This window comes from Staurois parvus, unplaced genomic scaffold, assembly GCF_062004578.1.
Source record: "Staurois parvus isolate SC_StPar_1 unplaced genomic scaffold, SC_StPar_1.0 ptg000615l, whole genome shotgun sequence".
NCBI classification, from domain to species: domain Eukaryota; kingdom Metazoa; phylum Chordata; class Amphibia; order Anura; family Ranidae; genus Staurois; species Staurois parvus.
Genome location: NW_028318411.1, coordinates 659,178 through 682,756, shown reverse-complemented (window position 1 = coordinate 682,756; position 23,579 = coordinate 659,178). Strand labels below are relative to the sequence as shown.

The 23,579-nt window shown below is 50.0% G+C and overlaps 1 protein-coding gene across 1 annotated transcript in view; it reads left to right on the top strand.

Moving 5' to 3' along the window:
- Nucleotides 1-23,579, top strand: part of LOC149449522 (transient receptor potential cation channel subfamily M member 2-like) — a 372,880-nt gene that overhangs the window by 262,154 nt on the left and 87,147 nt on the right. The window contains exon 20 of the mRNA XM_089693136.1: nucleotides 22,376-22,511. Coding sequence (XP_089549262.1) covers nucleotides 22,376-22,511 — 136 coding nt within the window. The remainder of the gene's footprint in view (nucleotides 1-22,375; nucleotides 22,512-23,579) is intronic.

Genomic DNA, 23,579 nt, shown 5'->3' with positions numbered 1-23,579 from the left:
TTTTGCTTTTAAAAAAAAAAGTCTCTGACCCTTTAGAAAAACACAGGAGCTCAAAAAAGCAGAGATGTGAACATGTTCCATAGAAAACCATGTAGTCTAGTAGAGATGAGCGAAGAAATGAAAAATTCGATTCGACTGATTCGGCGAATTCGTGGACAATATTCGATTCGAGTCGAATAAATTCGCTGTGAATTTAACTTAAAAAAGGGTGTTTCTAGGCTTCAGAGAGACTTAATATTAGTGCAGAACACTGTACCTTTAATTTAAATGCCCTTGGAGTCTGCTGGGGAAGAGAAATAATACTGTCTGTCAGTATGACATGCAGATGAGTGCCGTCGATCTTAGAATCACTGCACACTTCACTCCTTTGGCCAGTCACGGGGCCAAAACCAGTGTTTGGAGCCACAGTGTGGCGGTGGAGGCAGCAGCAATGGGAGGCCATACAGCAACCTATGACAAAATGGAAACCAGCAGGAGCGTGAGGAGACCTGAAAGTGGCACATGGCAGAGTGGGAGCAATGGGAGGCGGTACAGGGACCCAGGTCACACTGTGGGCCCAGCAGCAGCGTGACCAGGCGGTACGGGGGCCCATGGCCGATATGGGGCTTGGTGGCACCTATGGAAGGCCTGTAATCTGCCAGCAACCTATGACAAAATGGACAACCGCAGGAGTGTGAGGAGATTTCAAAGTGGCACATGGCAGAGTGGAAGCAATGGGAGGCCGTACAGGGACCCAGGTCACACTGTGGGACCAGCATCAGCGTGAACAGGCGGTACGGGGGCCCATGGCCGATTTGACCTCATTCATCCCATAGTCCTGCCGACTCACGAATAGCGTGGCCTCCTCAAAGGGCCTGAGCAAGCGCAGGTGTCACACATGAGCTGACAATGGCTGACATCTAAGTTACACAGGGAGTACCTTTATCCGCTTTTAACATCAGGAAATCTGTGATGGCCTTTAGCTGTTCGTAAAGGCGGTCTAACATATGTAGGGTTGAATTACACCTTGTTGCAACGTCACAGCATGAGGAGTCGGTACGGGGGCCCATGGCAGATTACATGTCTGGCAGCAGCAATGGGAGGCCCGTAATCTGCCAGCACCCTATGTCAAAAAATTTAACACACCAGCAGTGTGAAGAGACCTGAAAGTGGCACATGGCAGCAGAGTGTGGCGATGGAGACAGCAGCAATGGGAGGCCGTACAGGGACCCATGACAGACTCTAGACTTGGCAGCAGCATGAGGAGGCGGTATATAGGGGCCCATGGCAGATTAGGGGCCTGGCAGCAGCTATGTGAGGCCCGTAATCTGCCTGCACCCTATGTCAAAAAATTTAACACACCAGCAGTGTGAAGAGACCTGAAAGTGGCACATGGCAGCAGAGTGTGGCGATGGAGACAGCAGCAATGGGAGGCCGTACAGGGACCCATGAGAGACTCTGGACTTGGCAGCAGCATGAGGAGGCGGTATATAGGGGCCCATGGCAGATTAGGGGCCTGGCAGCAGCTATGTGAGGCCCGTAATCTGCCTGCACCCTATGTCAAAAAATTAAACACACCAGCAGTGTGAAGAGACCTGAAAGTGGCACATGGCAGAGTGTGGCGATGGAGACAGCAGCAATGGGAGGCCGTACAGGGACCCATGACAGACTCTAGACTTGGCAGCAGCATGAGGAGGCGGTATATAGGGGCCCATGGCAGATTAGGGGCCTGGCAGCAGCTATGTGAGGCCCGTAATCTGCCTGCACCCTATGTCAAAAAATTTAACACACCAGCAGTGTGAAGAGACCTGAAAGTGGCACATGGCAGCAGAGTGTGGCGATGGAGACAGCAGCAATGGGAGGCCGTACAGGGACCCATGACAGACTCTGGACTTGGCAGCAGCATGAGGAGGCGGTATATAGGGGCCCATGGCAGATTAGGGGCCTGGCAGCAGCTATGTGAGGCCCGTAATCTGCCTGCACCCTATGTCAAAAAATTTAACACACCAGCAGTGTGAAGAGACCTGAAAGTGGCACATGGCAGAGTGTGGCGATGGAGACAGCAGCAATGGGAGGCCGTACAGGGACCCATGACAGACTCTAGACTTGGCAGCAGCATGAGGAGGCGGTATATAGGGGCCCATGGCAGATTAGGGGCCTGGCAGCAGCTATGTGAGGCCCGTAATCTGCCTGCACCCTATGTCAAAAAATTTAACACACCAGCAGTGTGAAGAGACCTGAAAGTGGCACATGGCAGCAGAGTGTGGCGATGGAGACAGCAGCAATGGGAGGCCGTACAGGGACCCATGAGAGACTCTGGACTTGGCAGCAGCATGAGGAGGCGGTATATAGGGGCCCATGGCAGATTAGGGGCCTGGCAGCAGCTATGTGAGGCCCGTAATCTGCCTGCACCCTATGTCAAAAAATTTAACACACCAGCAGTGTGAAGAGACCTGAAAGTGGCACATGGCAGCAGAGTGTGGCGATGGAGACAGCAGCAATGGGAGGCCGTACAGGGACCCATGACAGACTCTAGACTTGGCAGCAGCATGAGGAGGCGGTATATAGGGGCCCATGGCAGATTAGGGGCCTGGCAGCAGCTATGTGAGGCCCGTAATCTGCCTGCACCCTATGTCAAAAAATTTAACACACCAGCAGTGTGAAGAGACCTGAAAGTGGCACATGGCAGCAGAGTGTGGCGATGGAGACAGCAGCAATGGGAGGCCGTACAGGGACCCATGAGAGACTCTGGACTTGGCAGCAGCATGAGGAGGCGGTATATAGGGGCCCATGGCAGATTAGGGGCCTGGCAGCAGCTATGTGAGGCCCGTAATCTGCCTGCACCCTATGTCAAAAAATTTAACACACCAGCAGTGTGAAGAGACCTGAAAGTGGCACATGGCAGCAGAGTGTGGCGATGGAGACAGCAGCAATGGGAGGCCGTACAGGGACCCATGACAGACTCTAGACTTGGCAGCAGCATGAGGAGGCGGTATATAGGGGCCCATGGCAGATTAGGGGCCTGGCAGCAGCTATGTGAGGCCCGTAATCTGCCTGCACCCTATGTCAAAAAATTAAACACACCAGCAGTGTGAAGAGACCTGAAAGTGGCACATGGCAGCAGAGTGTGGCGATGGAGACAGCAGCAATGGGAGGCCGTACAGGGACCCATGACAGACTCTAGACTTGGCAGCAGCATGAGGAGGCGGTATATAGGGGCCCATGGCAGATTAGGGGCCTGGCAGCAGCTATGTGAGGCCCGTAATCTGCCTGCACCCTATGTCAAAAAATTTAACACACCAGCAGTGTGAAGAGACCTGAAAGTGGCACATGGCAGCAGAGTGTGGCGATGGAGACAGCAGCAATGGGAGGCCGTACAGGGACCCATGACAGACTCTAGACTTGGCAGCAGCATGAGGAGGCGGTATATAGGGGCCCATGGCAGATTAGGGGCCTGGCAGCAGCTATGTGAGGCCCGTAATCTGCCTGCACCCTATGTCAAAAAATTTAACACACCAGCAGTGTGAAGAGACCTGAAAGTGGCACATGGCAGCAGAGTGTGGCGATGGAGACAGCAGCAATGGGAGGCCGTACAGGGACCCATGAGAGACTCTGGACTTGGCAGCAGCATGAGGAGGCGGTATATAGGGGCCCATGGCAGATTAGGGGCCTGGCAGCAGCTATGTGAGGCCCGTAATCTGCCTGCACCCTATGTCAAAAAATTAAACACACCAGCAGTGTGAAGAGACCTGAAAGTGGCACATGGCAGAGTGTGGCGATGGAGACAGCAGCAATGGGAGGCCGTACAGGGACCCATGACAGACTCTAGACTTGGCAGCAGCATGAGGAGGCGGTATATAGGGGCCCATGGCAGATTAGGGGCCTGGCAGCAGCTATGTGAGGCCCGTAATCTGCCTGCACCCTATGTCAAAAAATTTAACACACCAGCAGTGTGAAGAGACCTGAAAGTGGCACATGGCAGCAGAGTGTGGCGATGGAGACAGCAGCAATGGGAGGCCGTACAGGGACCCATGACAGACTCTGGACTTGGCAGCAGCATGAGGAGGCAGTATATAGGGGCCCATGGCAGATTAGGGGCCTGGCAGCAGCTATGTGAGGCCCGTAATCTGCCTGCACCCTATGTCAAAAAATTAAACACACCAGCAGTGTGAAGAGACCTGAAAGTGGCACATGGCAGAGTGTGGCGATGGAGACAGCAGCAATGGGAGGCCGTACAGGGACCCATGACAGACTCTAGACTTGGCAGCAGCATGAGGAGGCGGTATATAGGGGCCCATGGCAGATTAGGGGCCTGGCAGCAGCTATGTGAGGCCCGTAATCTGCCTGCACCCTATGTCAAAAAATTTAACACACCAGCAGTGTGAAGAGACCTGAAAGTGGCACATGGCAGCAGAGTGTGGCGATGGAGACAGCAGCAATGGGAGGCCGTACAGGGACCCATGAGAGACTCTGGACTTGGCAGCAGCATGAGGAGGCGGTATATAGGGGCCCATGGCAGATTAGGGGCCTGGCAGCAGCTATGTGAGGCCCGTAATCTGCATGCACCCTATGTCAAAAAATTTAACACACCAGCAGTGTGAAGAGACCTGAAAGTGGCACATGGCAGCAGAGTGTGGCGATGGAGACAGCAGCAATGGGAGGCCGTACAGGGACCCATGACAGACTCTAGACTTGGCAGCAGCATGAGGAGGCGGTATATAGGGGCCCATGGCAGATTAGGGGCCTGGCAGCAGCTATGTGAGGCCCGTAATCTGCCTGCACCCTATGTCAAAAAATTTAACACACCAGCAGTGTGAAGAGACCTGAAAGTGGCACATGGCAGCAGAGTGTGGCGATGGAGACAGCAGCAATGGGAGGCCGTACAGGGACCCATGAGAGACTCTGGACTTGGCAGCAGCATGAGGAGGCGGTATATAGGGGCCCATGGCAGATTAGGGGCCTGGCAGCAGCTATGTGAGGCCCGTAATCTGCCTGCACCCTATGTCAAAAAATTTAACACACCAGCAGTGTGAAGAGACCTGAAAGTGGCACATGGCAGCAGAGTGTGGCGATGGAGACAGCAGCAATGGGAGGCCGTACAGGGACCCATGACAGACTCTAGACTTGGCAGCAGCATGAGGAGGCGGTATATAGGGGCCCATGGCAGATTAGGGGCCTGGCAGCAGCTATGTGAGGCCCGTAATCTGCCTGCACCCTATGTCAAAAAATTTAACACACCAGCAGTGTGAAGAGACCTGAAAGTGGCACATGGCAGCAGAGTGTGGCGATGGAGACAGCAGCAATGGGAGGCCGTACAGGGACCCATGAGAGACTCTGGACTTGGCAGCAGCATGAGGAGGCGGTATATAGGGGCCCATGGCAGATTAGGGGCCTGGCAGCAGCTATGTGAGGCCCGTAATCTGCCTGCACCCTATGTCAAAAAATTTAACACACCAGCAGTGTGAAGAGACCTGAAAGTGGCACATGGCAGCAGAGTGTGGCGATGGAGACAGCAGCAATGGGAGGCCGTACAGGGACCCATGACAGACTCTAGACTTGGCAGCAGCATGAGGAGGCGGTATATAGGGGCCCATGGCAGATTAGGGGCCTGGCAGCAGCTATGTGAGGCCCGTAATCTGCCTGCACCCTATGTCAAAAAATTTAACACACCAGCAGTGTGAAGAGACCTGAAAGTGGCACATGGCAGCAGAGTGTGGCGATGGAGACAGCAGCAATGGGAGGCCGTACAGGGACCCATGAGAGACTCTGGACTTGGCAGCAGCATGAGGAGGCGGTATATAGGGGCCCATGGCAGATTAGGGGCCTGGCAGCAGCTATGTGAGGCCCGTAATCTGCCTGCACCCTATGTCAAAAAATTTAACACACCAGCAGTGTGAAGAGACCTGAAAGTGGCACATGGCAGCAGAGTGTGGCGATGGAGACAGCAGCAATGGGAGGCCGTACAGGGACCCATGACAGACTCTAGACTTGGCAGCAGCATGAGGAGGCGGTATATAGGGGCCCATGGCAGATTAGGGGCCTGGCAGCAGCTATGTGAGGCCCGTAATCTGCCTGCACCCTATGTCAAAAAATTAAACACACCAGCAGTGTGAAGAGACCTGAAAGTGGCACATGGCAGCAGAGTGTGGCGATGGAGACAGCAGCAATGGGAGGCCGTACAGGGACCCATGAGAGACTCTGGACCTAGCAGCAGCATGAGGAGGCGGTATATAGGGGCCTATGGCAGATTAGGGGCCTGGCAGCAGCTATAGGAGGCCCGTAATCTGCCAGCACCCTATGTCAAAAAATTAAACACACCAGCAGTGTGAGGAGACCTGAAAGTGGCACATGTTTGAGGCATGATTCATGGCGGATTTAGTCAGTTGTGTCAGGAACTGGTGGTTTGAAATCCAGACTAATCCACGCCTGATTCATTTTCACAAACGTGAGTCTCTCCACACTTTGGGTGGACAGTCGTGTCCTCCGCGGAGTTACAATACCTCCTGCCGCACTAAACACGCGCTCCGATGCCACGCTACTGGCCGGGCATGACAGCCTTTCAAGGGCAAATTCAGCTAGTTGGGGCCAAAGGTCAAGTTTCGTTGCCCAGTAGTCAAGGGGATTGTCTACCTCGGTTGGCAGGGTGCTGTCCAAGTAGGCCCAAGCCTGTTGTTTGAGCTCCTGCTCCAGGTCCACCTGATGCTGCTGCTGCTGCTGCGGCTGGTTAGTAGTTTCCTCACTGCGCTGGTGAAGAAAGCTACTCATCATCGACTGCAGACTGAGGCAGCCACTGCTGGTGGAGCTGCCACTGCTCCTACCACCCCACCCCTCCCCTGCTGCCATGCCAGCGGAACGCGAGCGCACAGGGCCCACAGTGTCTGAGGATGGACGTTGGCGCACAAAGGCAGAGACCAACTGACTACATAGGTGGTTTTTATAGTACGTAATTTTGGCCTCCCTCTCAGCAGGTGTGAAAAAGGCCACCATTTTGGACCGGTAGCGAGGGTCCAACAAGGTGGACAGCCAAAAGTCATCCCTCTGTCTGATGGTTATTATTCGGCTGTCGCTACGCAAGCAACCGAGCATGCTATGGGCCATTTGTGCCAAGGAATGCGAGGGACTCCCTGCCTCCATCTCCACAGCATACTGCCACGGTGCGTCTGGGTCCTCTGTCTCCTCCTCCTCCTCCTCTACCAGATGCTCCTGCTCCTCCACTCCTGTCCGCTGAGTGGAAAAACCACCCATTTCACTCAATAATTCCTGAGCACAAATGTCCTCCTCTACCTCCTCCTCTTCTTCCTGTCCTGCCCCCACAGGGGTCATGTGGCGTTGAGATCTGTGCGCCACGTCTACCGCACCCTGACCAGCCATTGTTAACAGCATTTGTTCCAGGACGTGCAACAGAGGAATGACGTCGTTCATCCCATAGTCCTGCCGACTCACGAATAGCGTGGCCTCCTCAAAGGGCCTGAGCAAGCGGCAGGTGTCACGCATGAGCTGCCAATGGCTGACATCTAAGTTACACAGGGGAGTACCTTTATCCGCTTGTAACATCAGGAAATCGGTGATGGCCTTTCGCTGCTCGTAAAGGCGGTCTAACATGTGTAGGGTTGAATTCCACCTTGTTGCAACGTCGCAGATCAGGCGATGCTGTGGAATTCCGTTCTGCCGCTGCAGCTCAATGAGGGTGTTCTTTGCGGTGTAGGAATGGCTGAAATGCATGCACAGTTTACGTGACATTTTAAGGATGTCTTGCAGTGGGATGGTGGATTTTAGGAACCGCTTGACAACCAGATTGAACACGTGAGCCATGCATGGCGCATGGCACAACCTTCCTTGACGCAGAGCAGACACCATGTTCTTTCCGTTGTCAGTCAACATGGTTCCGATTTTTAGTTTGCGCGGAGACAGCCATCTGTCGATTTCTCTGTTCATTACACTCAGCAGTTCCTCCCCTGTGTGACTACGTTCGCCAAGGCATACCAGGTGCAGCACAGCGTGACACCGTTGCGCCCTGCACATGTGATATGCCGGTCGGGTAATGGGACTTGGCACGGGGGTGGCGGCTGAGGACACGGCGGAAAAAGAGGTGGTAGAGGCGGACATGCTTGCTGGACCAAGGACGTGCAAACGTGGAGGCAAAAGCGTCGTGACCTGTCCAAGTTGCTGGTGCGGCTGTGCCGGCACCACGTTCACCCAGTGGGCCGTAAATGACATGTACTGTCCCTGACCGTAGTTACAGCTCCACACGTCGGCGCTGCCGTGCACTTTGGCAGAGACCGACATGCTCAAAGACTGGCCCACCATCTCTTCTACATGTGAATGCAGGGCTGGCACTGCCTTTTGGGCAAAGAAATGACGGCTTGGCACTCTCCACCGCGGCGCGGCACAAGCCATCATTTCTCGGAAAGGTGCTGAGTCCACCAGTTGGAAAGGGAGGGACTGCAGCACCAGCAACTTGGACAGGAGAACGTTCAGCTTTTGCACCGTCGGGTGCGTGCTCGCAAACTGTTGTCTCTTGGATACGGATTCCAAGAAAGACTGTTGACGGAATCCGAGAAGAGGAGTAGCAGGAGAAGGAGCATCTGAACGAGCGGAAGATGCCAATGAGCGACAACTCCCCTCAGCAGAGGTGTTGGAGCCTTGACTGGCTGATAGAGGGCGATTGACGACGTCGGGTGACGGAGCAAGTAACGGAGCGGGTGATGGAGCGGGGGCTGGGGCAGGCAGAACCGCCGTATGTTTATCACGGTTTTCCCAGGCCACCGAATGGTGACGCTGCATATGCTGACGCAACGCTGTAGTCCCAACATGGGCCCCCTGGCCACGCTTGCATTTCTGGCCACATAGTCGACATACGGCTACGTTTACTTCCTCGGGCGGCTTGAGGAAAAATTGCCACACCACCGAGTAGGAAACTTTGCCCCCGCTACTCTTCACTGGCTGACTGCTACTTCCTCCGTGCGCACCGGCACCACTACTGGCCGTGGTGGTAGGCTGCAGTGGAGCTGGTGCTCTACTCCGTGGACGTTTGGCTCCACTGACACTGATGCGACCCTGCTGCTGTCTCCTGGGCAACCCACCGACTGTTTTGCTCGCTGCCAAGCTGCCACCCTCTTCTCCTGATGATGCGGAAGAAATTGCCTGATGACGACGAGGCTGCCAAGTGCGATCAACCTCCTCATCATCAAGTAGGGTCTCCGCCTCACTACTAGCCCCCTCGGCTGCGTCTGGGTCAGGAGACAGACCTGTCTCTAGACCGGCTACCGAGCCACTCTCCTCGCCAGTACTTGTTCGCTTGGCTGCTGAAAAGGCCGATGTCTCCCCCCGTTCCTGACCGCCCTCTGTTAGCTCTTCCTCACTGTACAGTGGGGCTGAGCCCACAGCATGCGATACTTCGCTTGGTGAGGGAACAGCAAAGGACAGGGGCAGGTAGAGGACACGTGATTTCAGTGGGCTTGGTCCCGGGCCATGCCAACTAACGGTTGTGTCTGACGTACCCACCGACCGTTGGCTGTAGGTGTCAGAGGTGACCTGGGAAGAGGAAGACGACCGAGCCAACCAATCAATGACGGCAGGGTTGTCGGTGGAGACACGACCGCTGGATGACACCGGGAGCACTGGCCTCTGGCTGCGAATACTGCTGCCTCGACCCCTTCCTCTGCTGCCACGTCTGCTCGCTCCTAAAACATTGCCTCCTCTGCCACTCCTCTGCATGTTGTCTGACATACTATTTAATTCAACGATTAGGTGTCCCTGAGTAACAATTCTCTGGCACTCAGTAACAATTCTGTCTGTCCCTGAGTATGAATTCTGTGGCCCTGAGTAACAATTCTGTGTCTGTGCGAGTAACAATTCTGTGTCTGTGCGAGTAACAATTCTGTGTCTGTGCAAGTAACAATTTTGTGTCTGTGCGAGTAACAATTCTCTGGCACTCAGTAACAATTCTGTCTGTCCCTGAGTAACAATTCTCTGGCACTCAGTAACAATTCTGTCTGTCCCTGAGTAACAATTCTCTGGCACTCAGTAACAATTCTGTCTGTCCCTGAGTATGAATTCTGTGGCCCTGAGTAACAATTCTGTGTCTGTGCGAGTAACAATTCTGTGTCTGTGCAAGTAACAATTTTGTGTCTGTGCGAGTAACAATTCTCTGGCACTCAGTAACAATTCTGTCTGTCCCTGAGTAACAATTCTCTGGCACTCAGTAACAATTCTGTCTGTCCCTAAGTAACAATTCTCTGGCACTCAGTAACAATTCTGTCTGTCCCTGAGTATGAATTCTGTGGCCCTGAGTAACAATTATGTGTCTGTGCGAGTAACAATTCTGTGTCTGTGCAAGTAACAATTTTGTGTCTGTGCGAGTAACAATTCTCTGGCACTCAGTAACAATTCTGTCTGTCCCTGAGTAACAATTCTCTGGCACTCAGTAACAATTCTGTCTGTCCCTGAGTAACAATTCTCTGGCACTCAGTAACAATTCTGTCTGTCCCTGAGTATGAATTCTGTGGCCCTGAGTAACAATTCTGTGTCTGTGCGAGTAACAATTCTGTGTCTGTGCAAGTAACAATTTTGTGTCTGTGCGAGTAACAATTCTCTGGCACTCAGTAACAATTCTGTCTGTCCCTGAGTAACAATTCTCTGGCACTCAGTAACAATTCTGTCTGTCCCTGAGTAACAATTCTCTGGCACTCAGTAACAATTCTGTCTGTCCCTGAGTATGAATTCTGTGGCCCTGAGTAACAATTCTGTGTCTGTGCGAGTAACAATTCTGTGTCTGTGCAAGTAACAATTTTGTGTCTGTGCGAGTAACAATTCTCTGGCACTCAGTAACAATTCTGTCTGTCCCTGAGTAACAATTCTCTGGCACTCAGTAACAATTCTGTCTGTCCCTGAGTAACAATTCTCTGGCACTCAGTAACAATTCTGTCTGTCCCTGAGTATGAATTCTGTGGCCCTGAGTAACAATTCTGTGTCTGTGCGAGTAACAATTCTGTGTCTGTGCAAGTAACAATTTTGTGTCTGTGCGAGTAACAATTCTCTGGCACTCAGTAACAATTCTGTCTGTCCCTGAGTAACAATTCTCTGGCACTCAGTAACAATTCTGTCTGTCCCTGAGTAACAATTCTCTGGCACTCAGTAACAATTCTGTCTGTCCCTGAGTATGAATTCTGTGGCCCTGAGTAACAATTCTGTGTCTGTGCGAGTAACAATTCTGTGTCTGTGCAAGTAACAATTTTGTGTCTGTGCGAGTAACAATTCTCTGGCACTCAGTAACAATTCTGTCTGTCCCTGAGTAACAATTCTCTGGCACTCAGTAACAATTCTGTCTGTCCCTGAGTAACAATTCTCTGGCACTCAGTAACAATTCTGTCTGTCCCTGAGTATGAATTCTGTGGCCCTGAGTAACAATTCTGTGTCTGTGCGAGTAACAATTCTGTGTCTGTGCAAGTAACAATTTTGTGTCTGTGCGAGTAACAATTCTCTGGCACTCAGTAACAATTCTGTCTGTCCCTGAGTAACAATTCTCTGGCACTCAGTAACAATTCTGTCTGTCCCTGAGTAACAATTCTCTGGCACTCAGTAACAATTCTGTCTGTCCCTGAGTATGAATTCTGTGGCCCTGAGTAACAATTCTGTGTCTGTGCGAGTAACAATTCTGTGTCTGTGCAAGTAACAATTTTGTGTCTGTGCGAGTAACAATTCTCTGGCACTCAGTAACAATTCTGTCTGTCCCTGAGTAACAATTCTCTGGCACTCAGTAACAATTCTGTCTGTCCCTGAGTAACAATTCTCTGGCACTCAGTAACAATTCTGTCTGTCCCTGAGTATGAATTCTGTGGCCCTGAGTAACAATTCTGTGTCTGTGCGAGTAACAATTCTGTGTCTGTGCAAGTAACAATTTTGTGTCTGTGCGAGTAACAATTCTCTGGCACTCAGTAACAATTCTGTCTGTCCCTGAGTAACAATTCTCTGGCACTCAGTAACAATTCTGTCTGTCCCTGAGTATGAATTCTGTGGCCCTGAGTAACAATTCTGTGTCTGTGCGAGTAACAATTCTGTGTCTGTGCAAGTAACAATTTTGTGTCTGTGCGAGTAACAATTCTCTGGCACTCAGTAACAATTCTGTCTGTCCCTGAGTAACAATTCTCTGGCACTCAGTAACAATTCTGTCTGTCCCTGAGTAACAATTCTCTGGCACTCAGTAACAATTCTGTCTGTCCCTGAGTAACAATTCTCTGGCACTCAGTAACAATTCTGTCTGTCCCTGAGTAACAATTCTCTGGCACTCAGTAACAATTCTGTCTGTCCCTGAGTAACAATTCTCTGGCACTCAGTAACAATTCTGTCTGTCCCTGAGTATGAATTCTGTGGCCCTGAGTAACAATTCTGTGTCTGTGCGAGTAACAATTCTGTGTCTGTGCAAGTAACAATTTTGTGTCTGTGCGAGTAACAATTCTCTGGCACTCAGTAACAATTCTGTCTGTCCCTGAGTAACAATTCTCTGGCACTCAGTAACAATTCTGTCTGTCCCTGAGTAACAATTCTCTGGCACTCAGTAACAATTCTGTCTGTCCCTGAGTATGAATTCTGTGGCCCTGAGTAACAATTCTGTGTCTGTGCGAGTAACAATTCTGTGTCTGTGCAAGTAACAATTTTGTGTCTGTGCGAGTAACAATTCTCTGGCACTCAGTAACAATTCTGTCTGTCCCTGAGTAACAATTCTCTGGCACTCAGTAACAATTCTGTCTGTCCCTAAGTAACAATTCTCTGGCACTCAGTAACAATTCTGTCTGTCCCTGAGTATGAATTCTGTGGCCCTGAGTAACAATTCTGTGTCTGTGCGAGTAACAATTCTGTGTCTGTGCAAGTAACAATTTTGTGTCTGTGCGAGTAACAATTCTCTGGCACTCAGTAACAATTCTGTCTGTCCCTGAGTAACAATTCTCTGGCACTCAGTAACAATTCTGTCTGTCCCTGAGTAACAATTCTCTGGCACTCAGTAACAATTCTGTCTGTCCCTGAGTATGAATTCTGTGGCCCTGAGTAACAATTCTGTGTCTGTGCGAGTAACAATTCTGTGTCTGTGCAAGTAACAATTTTGTGTCTGTGCGAGTAACAATTCTCTGGCACTCAGTAACAATTCTGTCTGTCCCTGAGTAACAATTCTCTGGCACTCAGTAACAATTCTGTCTGTCCCTGAGTAACAATTCTCTGGCACTCAGTAACAATTCTGTCTGTCCCTGAGTAACAATTCTCTGGCACTCAGTAACAATTCTGTCTGTCCCTGAGTAACAATTCTCTGGCACTCAGTAACAATTCTGTCTGTCCCTGAGTAACAATTCTCTGGCACTCAGTAACAATTCTGTCTGTCCCTGAGTAACAATTCTGTCTGTCCCTGAGTATGAATTCTGTGGCCCTGAGTAAGAATTCTCTGGCACTCAGTAACAATTCTGTCTGTCCCTGAGTAACAATTCTCTGGCACTCAGTAACAATTCTGTCTGTCCCTGAGTAAAAATTCTGTGGCCCTAATAACGTTTCTGTGGCCCTAAGTAACAATTCTCTGGCACTGAGTGAAAATTCTGTCTGTCCCTGAGTATGAATTCTGTGGCCCTAACTAGCGTTTCTTTGTCCCTAAATAACGATTCTGTGGCCCTCATTAACAAGTCTGTGTCCCTGAGTAATGGTTCTCTGTCCCTAAGTAACTTCTCTCTGTCCCCAATTCTCGTTTCTGTGGCCCTAACTCTGTCCCTGTCCCTAGTACAGAGCGGTCTGCCTCTGTTCAATGACTGCAGGCAAATGAAGATTTCCAAAATGGCCGCTATATATACCTCGACCATTACACAGTGCTGGCTGGCTGGCTGCTGATTGGCTGATGCGATCACATGTCGTTGAGGAATGCATTATGGGGCAGCGCGCCTTGTCTGCGCGCCTTCCCCGACATCCCCGCTCCGTCGCCGCACATGTCAGCCGCCATTTTCGGAAAAATTTCGATTCGCGCGTCCGAATTAGGCTGTTTTTCGGATTCGGCACGAATCGAAATTTTTCCGATATTCGACTCGAATTCCACTTCGGATACTTCGATTCGCTCATCTCTATAGTCTAGGTTCACACCTATGCAGTGTACAAATAAAAAGTGCGCTAATTATTCACAAAAATGCAAGGATAAATAATAAAAATATAAATAAATTCATAAATATAAACATAAGTCCAGCCACCATAACAGTGATAATCCAATATCAACTTAATGTCAATCTTGAAAACAAACACCCATGTGCAAATCCGACACCAGATGAAATGAATACACTCATCAGAGCTATATGCTGATTATATTATAAACCAGCATGATAGCATTTTGCTCTGGGAGCAATGATCTGCAGGATATCCCAGGAGAGGAACAGCAACCAATAGTGATCCAATCAGCACATATGGAACAGCTAAGCAGCAAATGATCTTCCAATAACATGGGCAAAGCTCGAGGAATCAGAAGAGATATGATGGTGCAGTACGTTTAAAACCAGTAAAATTTTATTAGTAAAGTATTGCACTCACAAAGAAGGTGTCTAGCAGTGACAGCCTCTATAATGCCACATCCACAAGGGTAAAACCAAGGGACGAACCTCTTGCACCGCGATCAACACAGTCGACAGCTGGGAGGAACGTTCCAATGTCACGTCCACTAGGCCAGGCCCAACGTGTTTCGTCACTTGACGTCTTCAAGGGGCGGAGTGGACCAAAAAACACCTATGCAGGTTGCGTTTGAGGTGTTTCTGAGTTGCATTTTGCGTTTTTGGTGCGTTTTGCCTTTTGTTTCTTTTTTTCATTTTTGTATTTCAATAGTTTTTATTAGTTTTAAGCAGTATAAAACAGAGGCGACAAAACATGCCCCCACAGGGGCTATCAATTGCACCGATAAGATAAAAAACATAATAATAAAAGAAAAACAGTGCTCTAACTTCAACAAGGCAGAAGGTACGCCCACGCAGGGGCTATCAATGGCACATAGGTTACAATGACGGTAATGAAATTCTAACTGCAATTAAAGGCAACTGTCAACTATCACCCAAAAAAAAAATAACAGAAATGGAGAGAAAGAAAGAGAAGAGAAATAAGAGGAGAGAAAAAGAAAAAAAAAGAGAAGAGGGGGCAGAGATCCAGGAGCGCCACCATCAAATGCCAGTGCCTAACGCCAGTACATCCCCATACTAGCCAAAGGAAGCGTGGGAAAGGCATATTGCAACCATGGTTCCCATATTTTTGAGAATTTACATTGGGAGTCGTTGCATATGCTCGACATCTGCTCATTAAGCATCATATTGGTCATACGATCCCGCACCCCCTGAAAAGGGACAAACGGACTCTTCCAGGCCTGAGCAATTGTTCTGGTGGCCGACAGAAACAAATAGGACGCCAGCTTCTGCTGATGAGCAAAGAGACCCGGTATGGGGCAATGAAGCAAGGCATACCGAGCATCCCGGCGTATGGATAGATGAAACAACGTGAAAAGGAGGCCAAATACACGAGACCAAAAACGGACCAGTCTCGGGCATGACCACCAGATATGCAAGACATCGCCACGATGGCCACAACCCCGGAAACAGCGATCACTACAAGCGGGATTAGCCTGGGCCAAACGAGCCGGAACCCAATACCAACGGAACAATACCTTATAGGCTGCCTCCAGCGTGGTGGTATTGAATGAGCATTTAGCTATGAGTGACCAGGCCCTATTCCAGTCCTCCGGATCCACATCCACCCCCAGGTCACGCTCCCACTGAACAACATATGAAAGAGAAGTATGCGACTGTCGTCTGTTCAAGGCTGCATAGAGAAGGGAGATAAGGCCCGGGGCGCCCGGGCGCTGCTGACAAAGCTGTTCAAAGGCCGATTTCTGGTATGGAAAAGAAGAAGTGCCCCGCAGCGAGAGTAGCCAGTGCCGCAATTGAAGGTATCGGAAAAATTCCGCCGGGGGAACATCCCGGGACTCCCGAAGAAGATCCCAGGTAGGGAAGGACCGAGAAAACAAAAAGTGTCGTACCTGCGAAAACCCATGAGCCACCCACCAAGAGAACGCCCTTGGGTGATCTAAACCCGGTGGGAAAAGAGGGTTGTTAACAATTGGAAGCAAAGGCAGAAAGGGTGACATCAGGCCACTGGAATAACGTACCGAGTCCCAGACTCGTAAGCCATGGAGCAACATCGGGCTCAGCGATATAGGGCGCAGGGCAGGGGGAAGCCATAGAAGCGCCAACGGTTGGATAGGGGCACAGTTAGGTAGCTCCAGCAAGACCCAGAAAGGGACGTCAGAGGAAGCGTGCAACATAGACAGCGGGGCAATCTGGCTCACCTGGTAATACTTAGTTACATTAGGCACCCCAAGGCCACCCTGGAGTCTATGAGCAAAGAGCGTATTTCTAGATACTCTGGGGTGCTTATTGGCCCAGATGAAACGCATAAGCTTCGCCTGAAGCAACCGAAGGAAATGAGGGGGAACCCGCACCGGGAGAGTACGAAAATAATATAACAATTTCGGCAGGACGGTCATTTTCACCGAATGAACCCGCCCTATCCAAGACAGGTGCGGAAATTGCCAGGAATGCAGAAGAGAAGATAAAGAACTAAGCAATGGGTAATAATTCGCAGCAAAGAGGGAGTCATAGGTGGGGGTCAAGCGGATGCCCAAATATTCAAGAGAGGAGGAAGCCCATTTATAAGGGAAGTAGGATTGAAGGCGTGAAACCAAATCGGAATCCAAAGTAATATTAAGAGCGACAGTCTTATCCAAGTTAATACGGAGACCCGAAATCAAAGAGAAGCGCTCAAGAACCTGTTGCAGATTAGGAAGCGTCGTCAGAGGCTTAGTAAGAGTCAAGAGGGCATCGTCCGCAAAAAGATTCAGATTAAACTCCTGTCCCGCGTATGAAACCCCCGATATATTGCAGTCGGTCCGGAGCGCTAAAGCCAGCGGCTCAAGCGCCAGTACAAAAAGCGCCGGGGACAAAGGGCAGCCCTGTCTCGTCCCTCGCCCAATAGGAAAGGGGTCCGAGAAATACCCAGCATATTTAACGGAGGCCAAAGGAGACGAATACAAGGCTTGAATCCAAGAAAGGATAGAATCCCCAAAACCCCAATGAGACAGCACAAACCGCAGATATTCCCAGGATAGAGAGTCAAAAGCTTTATATATGTCTAAGGACAGTAAAAATCCCGGGATTTTCCGCTGTTGCAGAAGATGTATAAGATGGACCACCTTACGAACGCTATCACCCGCCTGCCTCCCAGGGATAAACCCCACTTGGTCCCTGTGGACCAGGCTACGCAAATAGTTATTGATGCGACAGCTAAGAATCTTGCCCAATATCTTCAGGTCTTCATTAAGAAGAGAAATGGGCCGAAAGGCTTGCGGTTCCTGTACATCCTCGTTCGTCTTAGGAATCATGGCTATATGTGCTCTAAGCGCGTCCGGGGAGGGCAAGGAGCCCTGTCGTAACTCATTGAAATAGGCAGCCAAGAAGGGCGCCAATAGGACCGAGAATTTTTTATAATAGAGACCGGAGTAGCCATCAGGACCTGGGGCCGCGGTGGACCTCAAAGATTTGATGGCTTGGAGCACTTCCGGTACGGTAACACAGGCATTGAGGGCCACCTGTGCTGCCTCGGATAATCCCGGAAGACGAAGATCTTGAAAAAATGCCTCTGCCTGAGCCACAGGGAAGGGATCAGGCGTAGTGTAAAGGCGCGAAAGGAAGTCCGAAAATTGGGAAACAATCTGCCGGGGATTAGAAGTACATCCACCTGTGGGAAGTCGCAGTCGGATTGGTTTATGGGGTTTCCCCACAGAATTGAGCTTCCTAGCCAGCATCGGGCCCGGTTTATTAGCACAGGAATAAAATTTGTGTTTGGTCCAACGCAGAGCCCGTTCCGCCTCCGAAGAGGCAAGTAAGTCTAATTCGGTCGCCAAAGCGTCCCGAGCGCGTTTATGGGCTGCGGATGGAGACGACTTCCAGCGCGCATCCGCAGAAGCCAGGAGAGAATGAAGCTCCAAAAGTCGGCGCTCCCGCTCCCGCTTCCGGACCGCCGCCAACTGTATAACATGACCACGCACCGTGGCCTTATGCGCTTCCCATAGGGGCACTGCCGAGGAGACCGATCCCGAGTTTTCCGTGAAGTATGTACGTAAGAAAAATTCTATTTGTTGGCAGGTAGCCTGAGTGGTCAATAAAGAATCGTTGATGCGCCAATGAAAAGGGCGCCGTTCTGACCCAGAGAGGGCAAGGAGAAGTACCAAGGGATCGTGATCTGACCAAGGTGAGGAGGGAATAGTTATCCGCCTGACCAAGGGAAGCTGCTGAACCGGCATAAATATATGATCAATTCTACAAAAACTATCATGAGGACTGGAATAAAATGTAAAGTCGCGTTCAGTCGGGTGAAGCTCCCTCCAGACGTCCGCTAGCCCCGCTGTCCGCAAAAGAGAGCGCATACGTTCCTCCAGCACCAAGTCATGGGAAGGGGCCGCCCCCCGTGCACAGCGCCTATCCAACGTGGAATCCAAAGTAACATTTGAATCCCCCAAAACAAGAATGAGACCCTTGGAGTGTCGGGAAACAATGGTGCAAAGATGCGAAAAGAATTTATCCTGAAAACGATTGGGTGCGTAGTAAGAGACAAAAGTAACCTCCTGGTCCCAGAGAGTGCCCTGCAAAAGCAAATACCTGCCCGTGGGGTCCGCTATATTCCGAGCACAGACAAAGGGAAGATTGCGTTGAAAAGCTATCAGTACACCCCGACGCTTCTCAGGAGCCGAGGCCGTGTAAAAGGTGGGATAGTGAGGTGAAAGATAACGCGGAGCGGAGGACTGCGAAAACCTGGTCTCTTGCAAACATACCACGTCAATTTGTTGCGATTTAAGGTGATGAAAGACTTTAGCCCGCTTCTGAGGCGAATTGAAGCCTTGAACATTCTGTGAGTGTATTTTCAAAAGGGGCGAGGCCATGGCGATATCAACGCAACACGCTCGGCAGAAAAACCCATAAAGCAGCTAGCAAGTTCCGCTTCCAATGCGAGCGGACCGTGGCGTCCCGGAACCCTGCAGAAAACAAGAACAAAAAAAAAACCAAAGGAAAAAAAAGACAAAGAAAGAAAAAAGGAAAAAGACACAAAAAGTATATACAATAGTGCAATTCTGTCACTCCAATGGTGACGCGCATCCTACAAAAGGAAGGATACCAGTTAGGGGTGGCTCTACCACCGGACACATGGCTGCAAATGAAAACATCAGAAACTAAAGCCCCCAGGGGGCAAAAGGGCAATAAGGCAACAAACATAATCAAACGGGGTCCGAAGCTATAAAACTAAAGGTCCCAGGAGCGAGGCCTCCGTGTTGACCTCCCATAAAAACCCAAAGAACCTTGGGGCCAATCCCCTCCCACCCAGCCGGGCCCGCCAGATCAACCTCCCACCCCAAAGCCCGAGGGAACCCTCACCCCATGCTACCAACAGAAACCAAAATACCCTCACCCAGGCCCAAGATAGGTTGCGGCAGCGGAAAGTCATAAGTCTTGAGTCTGCGAGGGGACCCCCTCCCACCCAACCAGGGAAGGAACCCAGGGGGGTAAACCAGATCAGTCCCAACCCGGAATGCTGACAAACCGGGGGAGCCCCAAGGGCCAAACTCACGATCCCGCCAGAGAAGTCCATCGCTGAGATGACACACGGGAAGTCCAAGACACATCCTCAGCCCAGAGAAGAACACGAAGGACTGGATCGCGAAGGGGTCTGGGGGAGAACCCTCTTCCTATCGGACGACCGCTCCCAGATGCGGCCCGGAGGATGCGGCCGTGCCGGAGATCCTGATGAATGAGCCGGGCTCCGATCCGCAGAATCAGGCGAAAGAAGGCGCAAGGACTCCAGGAGAGAATGGGCCTCCTCCGGCGTAGCCACAGAGTGACTGCGGCCCTGGTAGGTGAAGGTGAGGCGAAACGGGAAGCCCCAGGCATATTTAATATGGCGTTTCACCAGGATCGAAGTGAAGGGCTTCAACTGGCGGCGCTTCTGAAGAGTGGTCTGGGAGAGGTCCGCAAAGAGCTGATAGCGATGCCCCTGGAAGCTGAGGTCAGGGTTGTTCCTAGCCGCCAAGAGGATAGTTTCCTTAGTGCGGTAATACGTAAACTTGATGATAATGTCCCTTGAGGGCCCCTCCGGTCGTCTGGGGCCCAATGCACGATGTATGCGGTCAAATTCAAGCCGGTCTATGGGAATAGCGGGTGTCAGCTCCTGGAACAGAGCAGTAGCAGTAGAAGTAAGATCTGCAACCGTTTCCGGGATACCCCTTAACCGCAGATTGCCACGGCGGGAACGATTTTCGAAATCCTCAAGCCGTAGTAGCGTGTCCGCCAATTCTTTCTTGAGGTCGCACAGATCCTGTTCGTGGTTTTCCATGACCGTGACTGCCGCATCCATCTTATCTTCGAGGTCGTTTGTCCGATTGCCCAACTCCCGAATTTCCCGTGAAAGACGATCGGCCAGCTTGGAGGAAGCGGAGGACAACTCGGACTGCAACATGCACTTAAAGCGGCGTAGGAGCTCAGCATCCCGCAGGGATGGGATCGGAGACTGCAGGGATGGCTCTGGTGCCAGGTCCTCCCCACTGCCAGGGTCCGACCCACCCATGGATGGTGACAGCGAGGGACCCAAAATCGCGTCTGGGGCTCTATCTGAGGTCCCCGGCGGGAGCCGCGAATCCGCGGTCGGGGTCCTGGAAGTGTCGGGCGGCCGGCCAAAAATCGAGGCCGCGGCTTCAGCCGCGATCTCCGGCGGGTAGGCCGCAAACTCCGGAGCGGCCCGCCGGGAGCTGGAGGCACGGGCGGCCGGCGTTTTTTTGCCCATCAGGGCACCAGGGAGACAGGGGGCCAGAGAAGAAACAGGGGGACCCCCCCTGGAGGGCGAAGATCGGCCGATGTGTCCGGCGGCCGAGGTGGGATTTTAGAAAGCAGCCATCCTGGTTGCTGCTCACGAGCGCCCCCCTTTTTTTCATTTTTAAACAAAATTCTTGTTGCTAGGCAGATTTTAAAAGCCAAATGCATCAAAAACGTGGCAAAAACGCAATACACGCTTTTCTGCAGCGTTCCCATTGAAGTCTATAAAACCAAATATTCAATAGAGAAGATGGGACTTTAAAGGTGCATGAACATGAATACCAAACATTAAAAAGTTATAGAATTTTTATTTTGTATTTAAAAACAAAAAAAACAAAAAAAAGGAAAAAATACAGAAACATAAAAACAATTTCAGTACTAAGAGTGGAACTGAGATTCAAACTTGATTATATAATTGTAGTTACTCCCTACATGTTTCGCCCTCACGGGCTTCTTCAGGGGAGATCCGAAGCAGTCTAAAGGTATATGAAAAGAAAATTATACAATTATCAAACAATTTTAATGTATCAAATACAAAGTATTTAATCAAATATATATATGGGACTCAATGGCTCACCTTGGATGTGAAAGCTCACAGAGCTAAGAGGAAATAACCTAACAAAGATCTTAATTGGCCTACACGTCCAAAACAGTTGTAGAGGATATAATGGGCATCAAATATCCATCTAGGATAGACATAAAAAAAGAAGTTAATTAAATTTAACAGAAGATATGAGGAAGAGATCATAATTCATTAGGTTTAGTTTGGCTTTGGGCAATTTTACCTAATAAATGTTTTAGAAGGATATATAGGTATAACCTAACATTAGGTTGAGGTTGATTTTGGGCAATATTACCTAATAAATGTTTTAGAAGGATATATAGGTATAACTTGACCTATATATCCACAACCATCTAATTGACCAAAAACGCAATGTTTTGCGTTCAAAGAAGTCCCTGACCCTTTCCAAAATATGGGTGAAAACGCGGAGATGTGAACCTGTCTCATAGGAAATCATGTTAAATGGACTGTACTGCATTTCTGCAAAATGCTGCAGAAAATGCTTAGGTGTGAACTTAGGGAAAAATGGACTGTAGCGCCTTTCTGCAAAAAGCACTAAAAAACGCATTGGTGTGAACGGAGCCTTAGAAATGGAATGGACTCCCATGAAAAAAGTTAATTACCAGATGTCATTCTTCATGAATCTGATTTGTCGAAACAGGTGCCAGGCAATCTTTTACCTTTTTTTTTTTCTTCACAATAAATCCTGATTGGATGGTTTGAACTGAAAGCTTCATGCTTTTATTCAGTTCTCAAAGAACACTCCAAATGAAACCTGGATTGCTTGCTATAAGCAAGGCGGGAACATGTTGATTTTTCTGTTTCATATAAATGAAGTCCTGGGAGCACAGCCTTAAATTTGATCAAATAAAGATGGTACAATATTTCAGACTTCTAATGGCCCTCTTTTTGTGTCTAGATTGGTTCGGACAGACACAGTCTATCTGGGTCGGATGTTCCTGTCTCTAGACTACATGATATTCTGCATCCGCCTCATGTATATGTTCACTGTCAGCAGAGTTCTGGGTCCTAAGATCATCATCCTCAGCAGAATGGTAAGACCGTGATCTAGAACAGGTTGTAAACAGCTACCAATTATTTTTTGAAGGATAATTTATAAACCTACAGTTACCCCAGGTTCACATATATGCGGCCATGCGGGACGCGTTTTGCGTGGGCAGAGAGCCCATTCATTTGAATGGACTCCCGTGCCCCAGGAGAAGCAGAGAAGAAGTCACTGAACTTCTTCCGAAAACGCAACCCACACGGGAACCTCGGTTCCCAGTACGGTTGCGTTTTCCAGTGCGGGCGGCGTGCCATTAGAACTAATGGCACCTGCCTGCGGGTCCGCACTTCTCTGTGAGGGTGGTGCGACTGTGCGGATTTTCCTACGTATTCGCCGCGGCACTACCCGCACATATGTGAACCTAGCCTTATGGTATATGTTAAATCTTTGTGGACACCTGACCATTACATCTATATGAGCTTGTTGGACAGCCTGTTCCAAAGTCATGAGCATTAAATTGGGTTCTTGCTCATTCCTCTTTGCAGTTATAACAGCCTCCACTTTTCTGGAAGGCTTTTCAAAAGATTTGAGTTGTGTTAGCCAAAAAATATTTTGTGAGGTCAGGTACTGATGTTGGGTCAGACTACCTTGCTCCCAGTCAGTATTCCAGCCTACCCCAAAATGTGTTCTGTAGGGCTGAAGTCAGAGTTCTATTCAGGCCTCTTTAATTCTTCCCCATCACACTCATCAAGTCATGGGAATAATTTACTAAAACTGGAGAGTGGAAAATCTGGTGCAGCTGTCCATGGTAGCCAATCAATTTCTAACTTCAGCTTATTCAATTAAGCTTTGACCAAAAAAACCAAAACAAATCTAGAATCTGATTGGTTTCTATGCAGAGCTGCACCAAATTTTGCACTCTCCATTTTTAGTAAATCAACCCCCATGTCTTTTTATAAAGCTGGCTGTGTGCACAGGGGTACAGTCAGTGGCGTCCCGAGGCAGGTGCAGGGGGTACGCGCTGCACGGGGTGACACCTACTGCATGGGGTGACACTGGACCCGCTCCACGAAAAGGTAAGTTGTAAAGCAAGCAGACGATCATCAGCTTTCTTTAC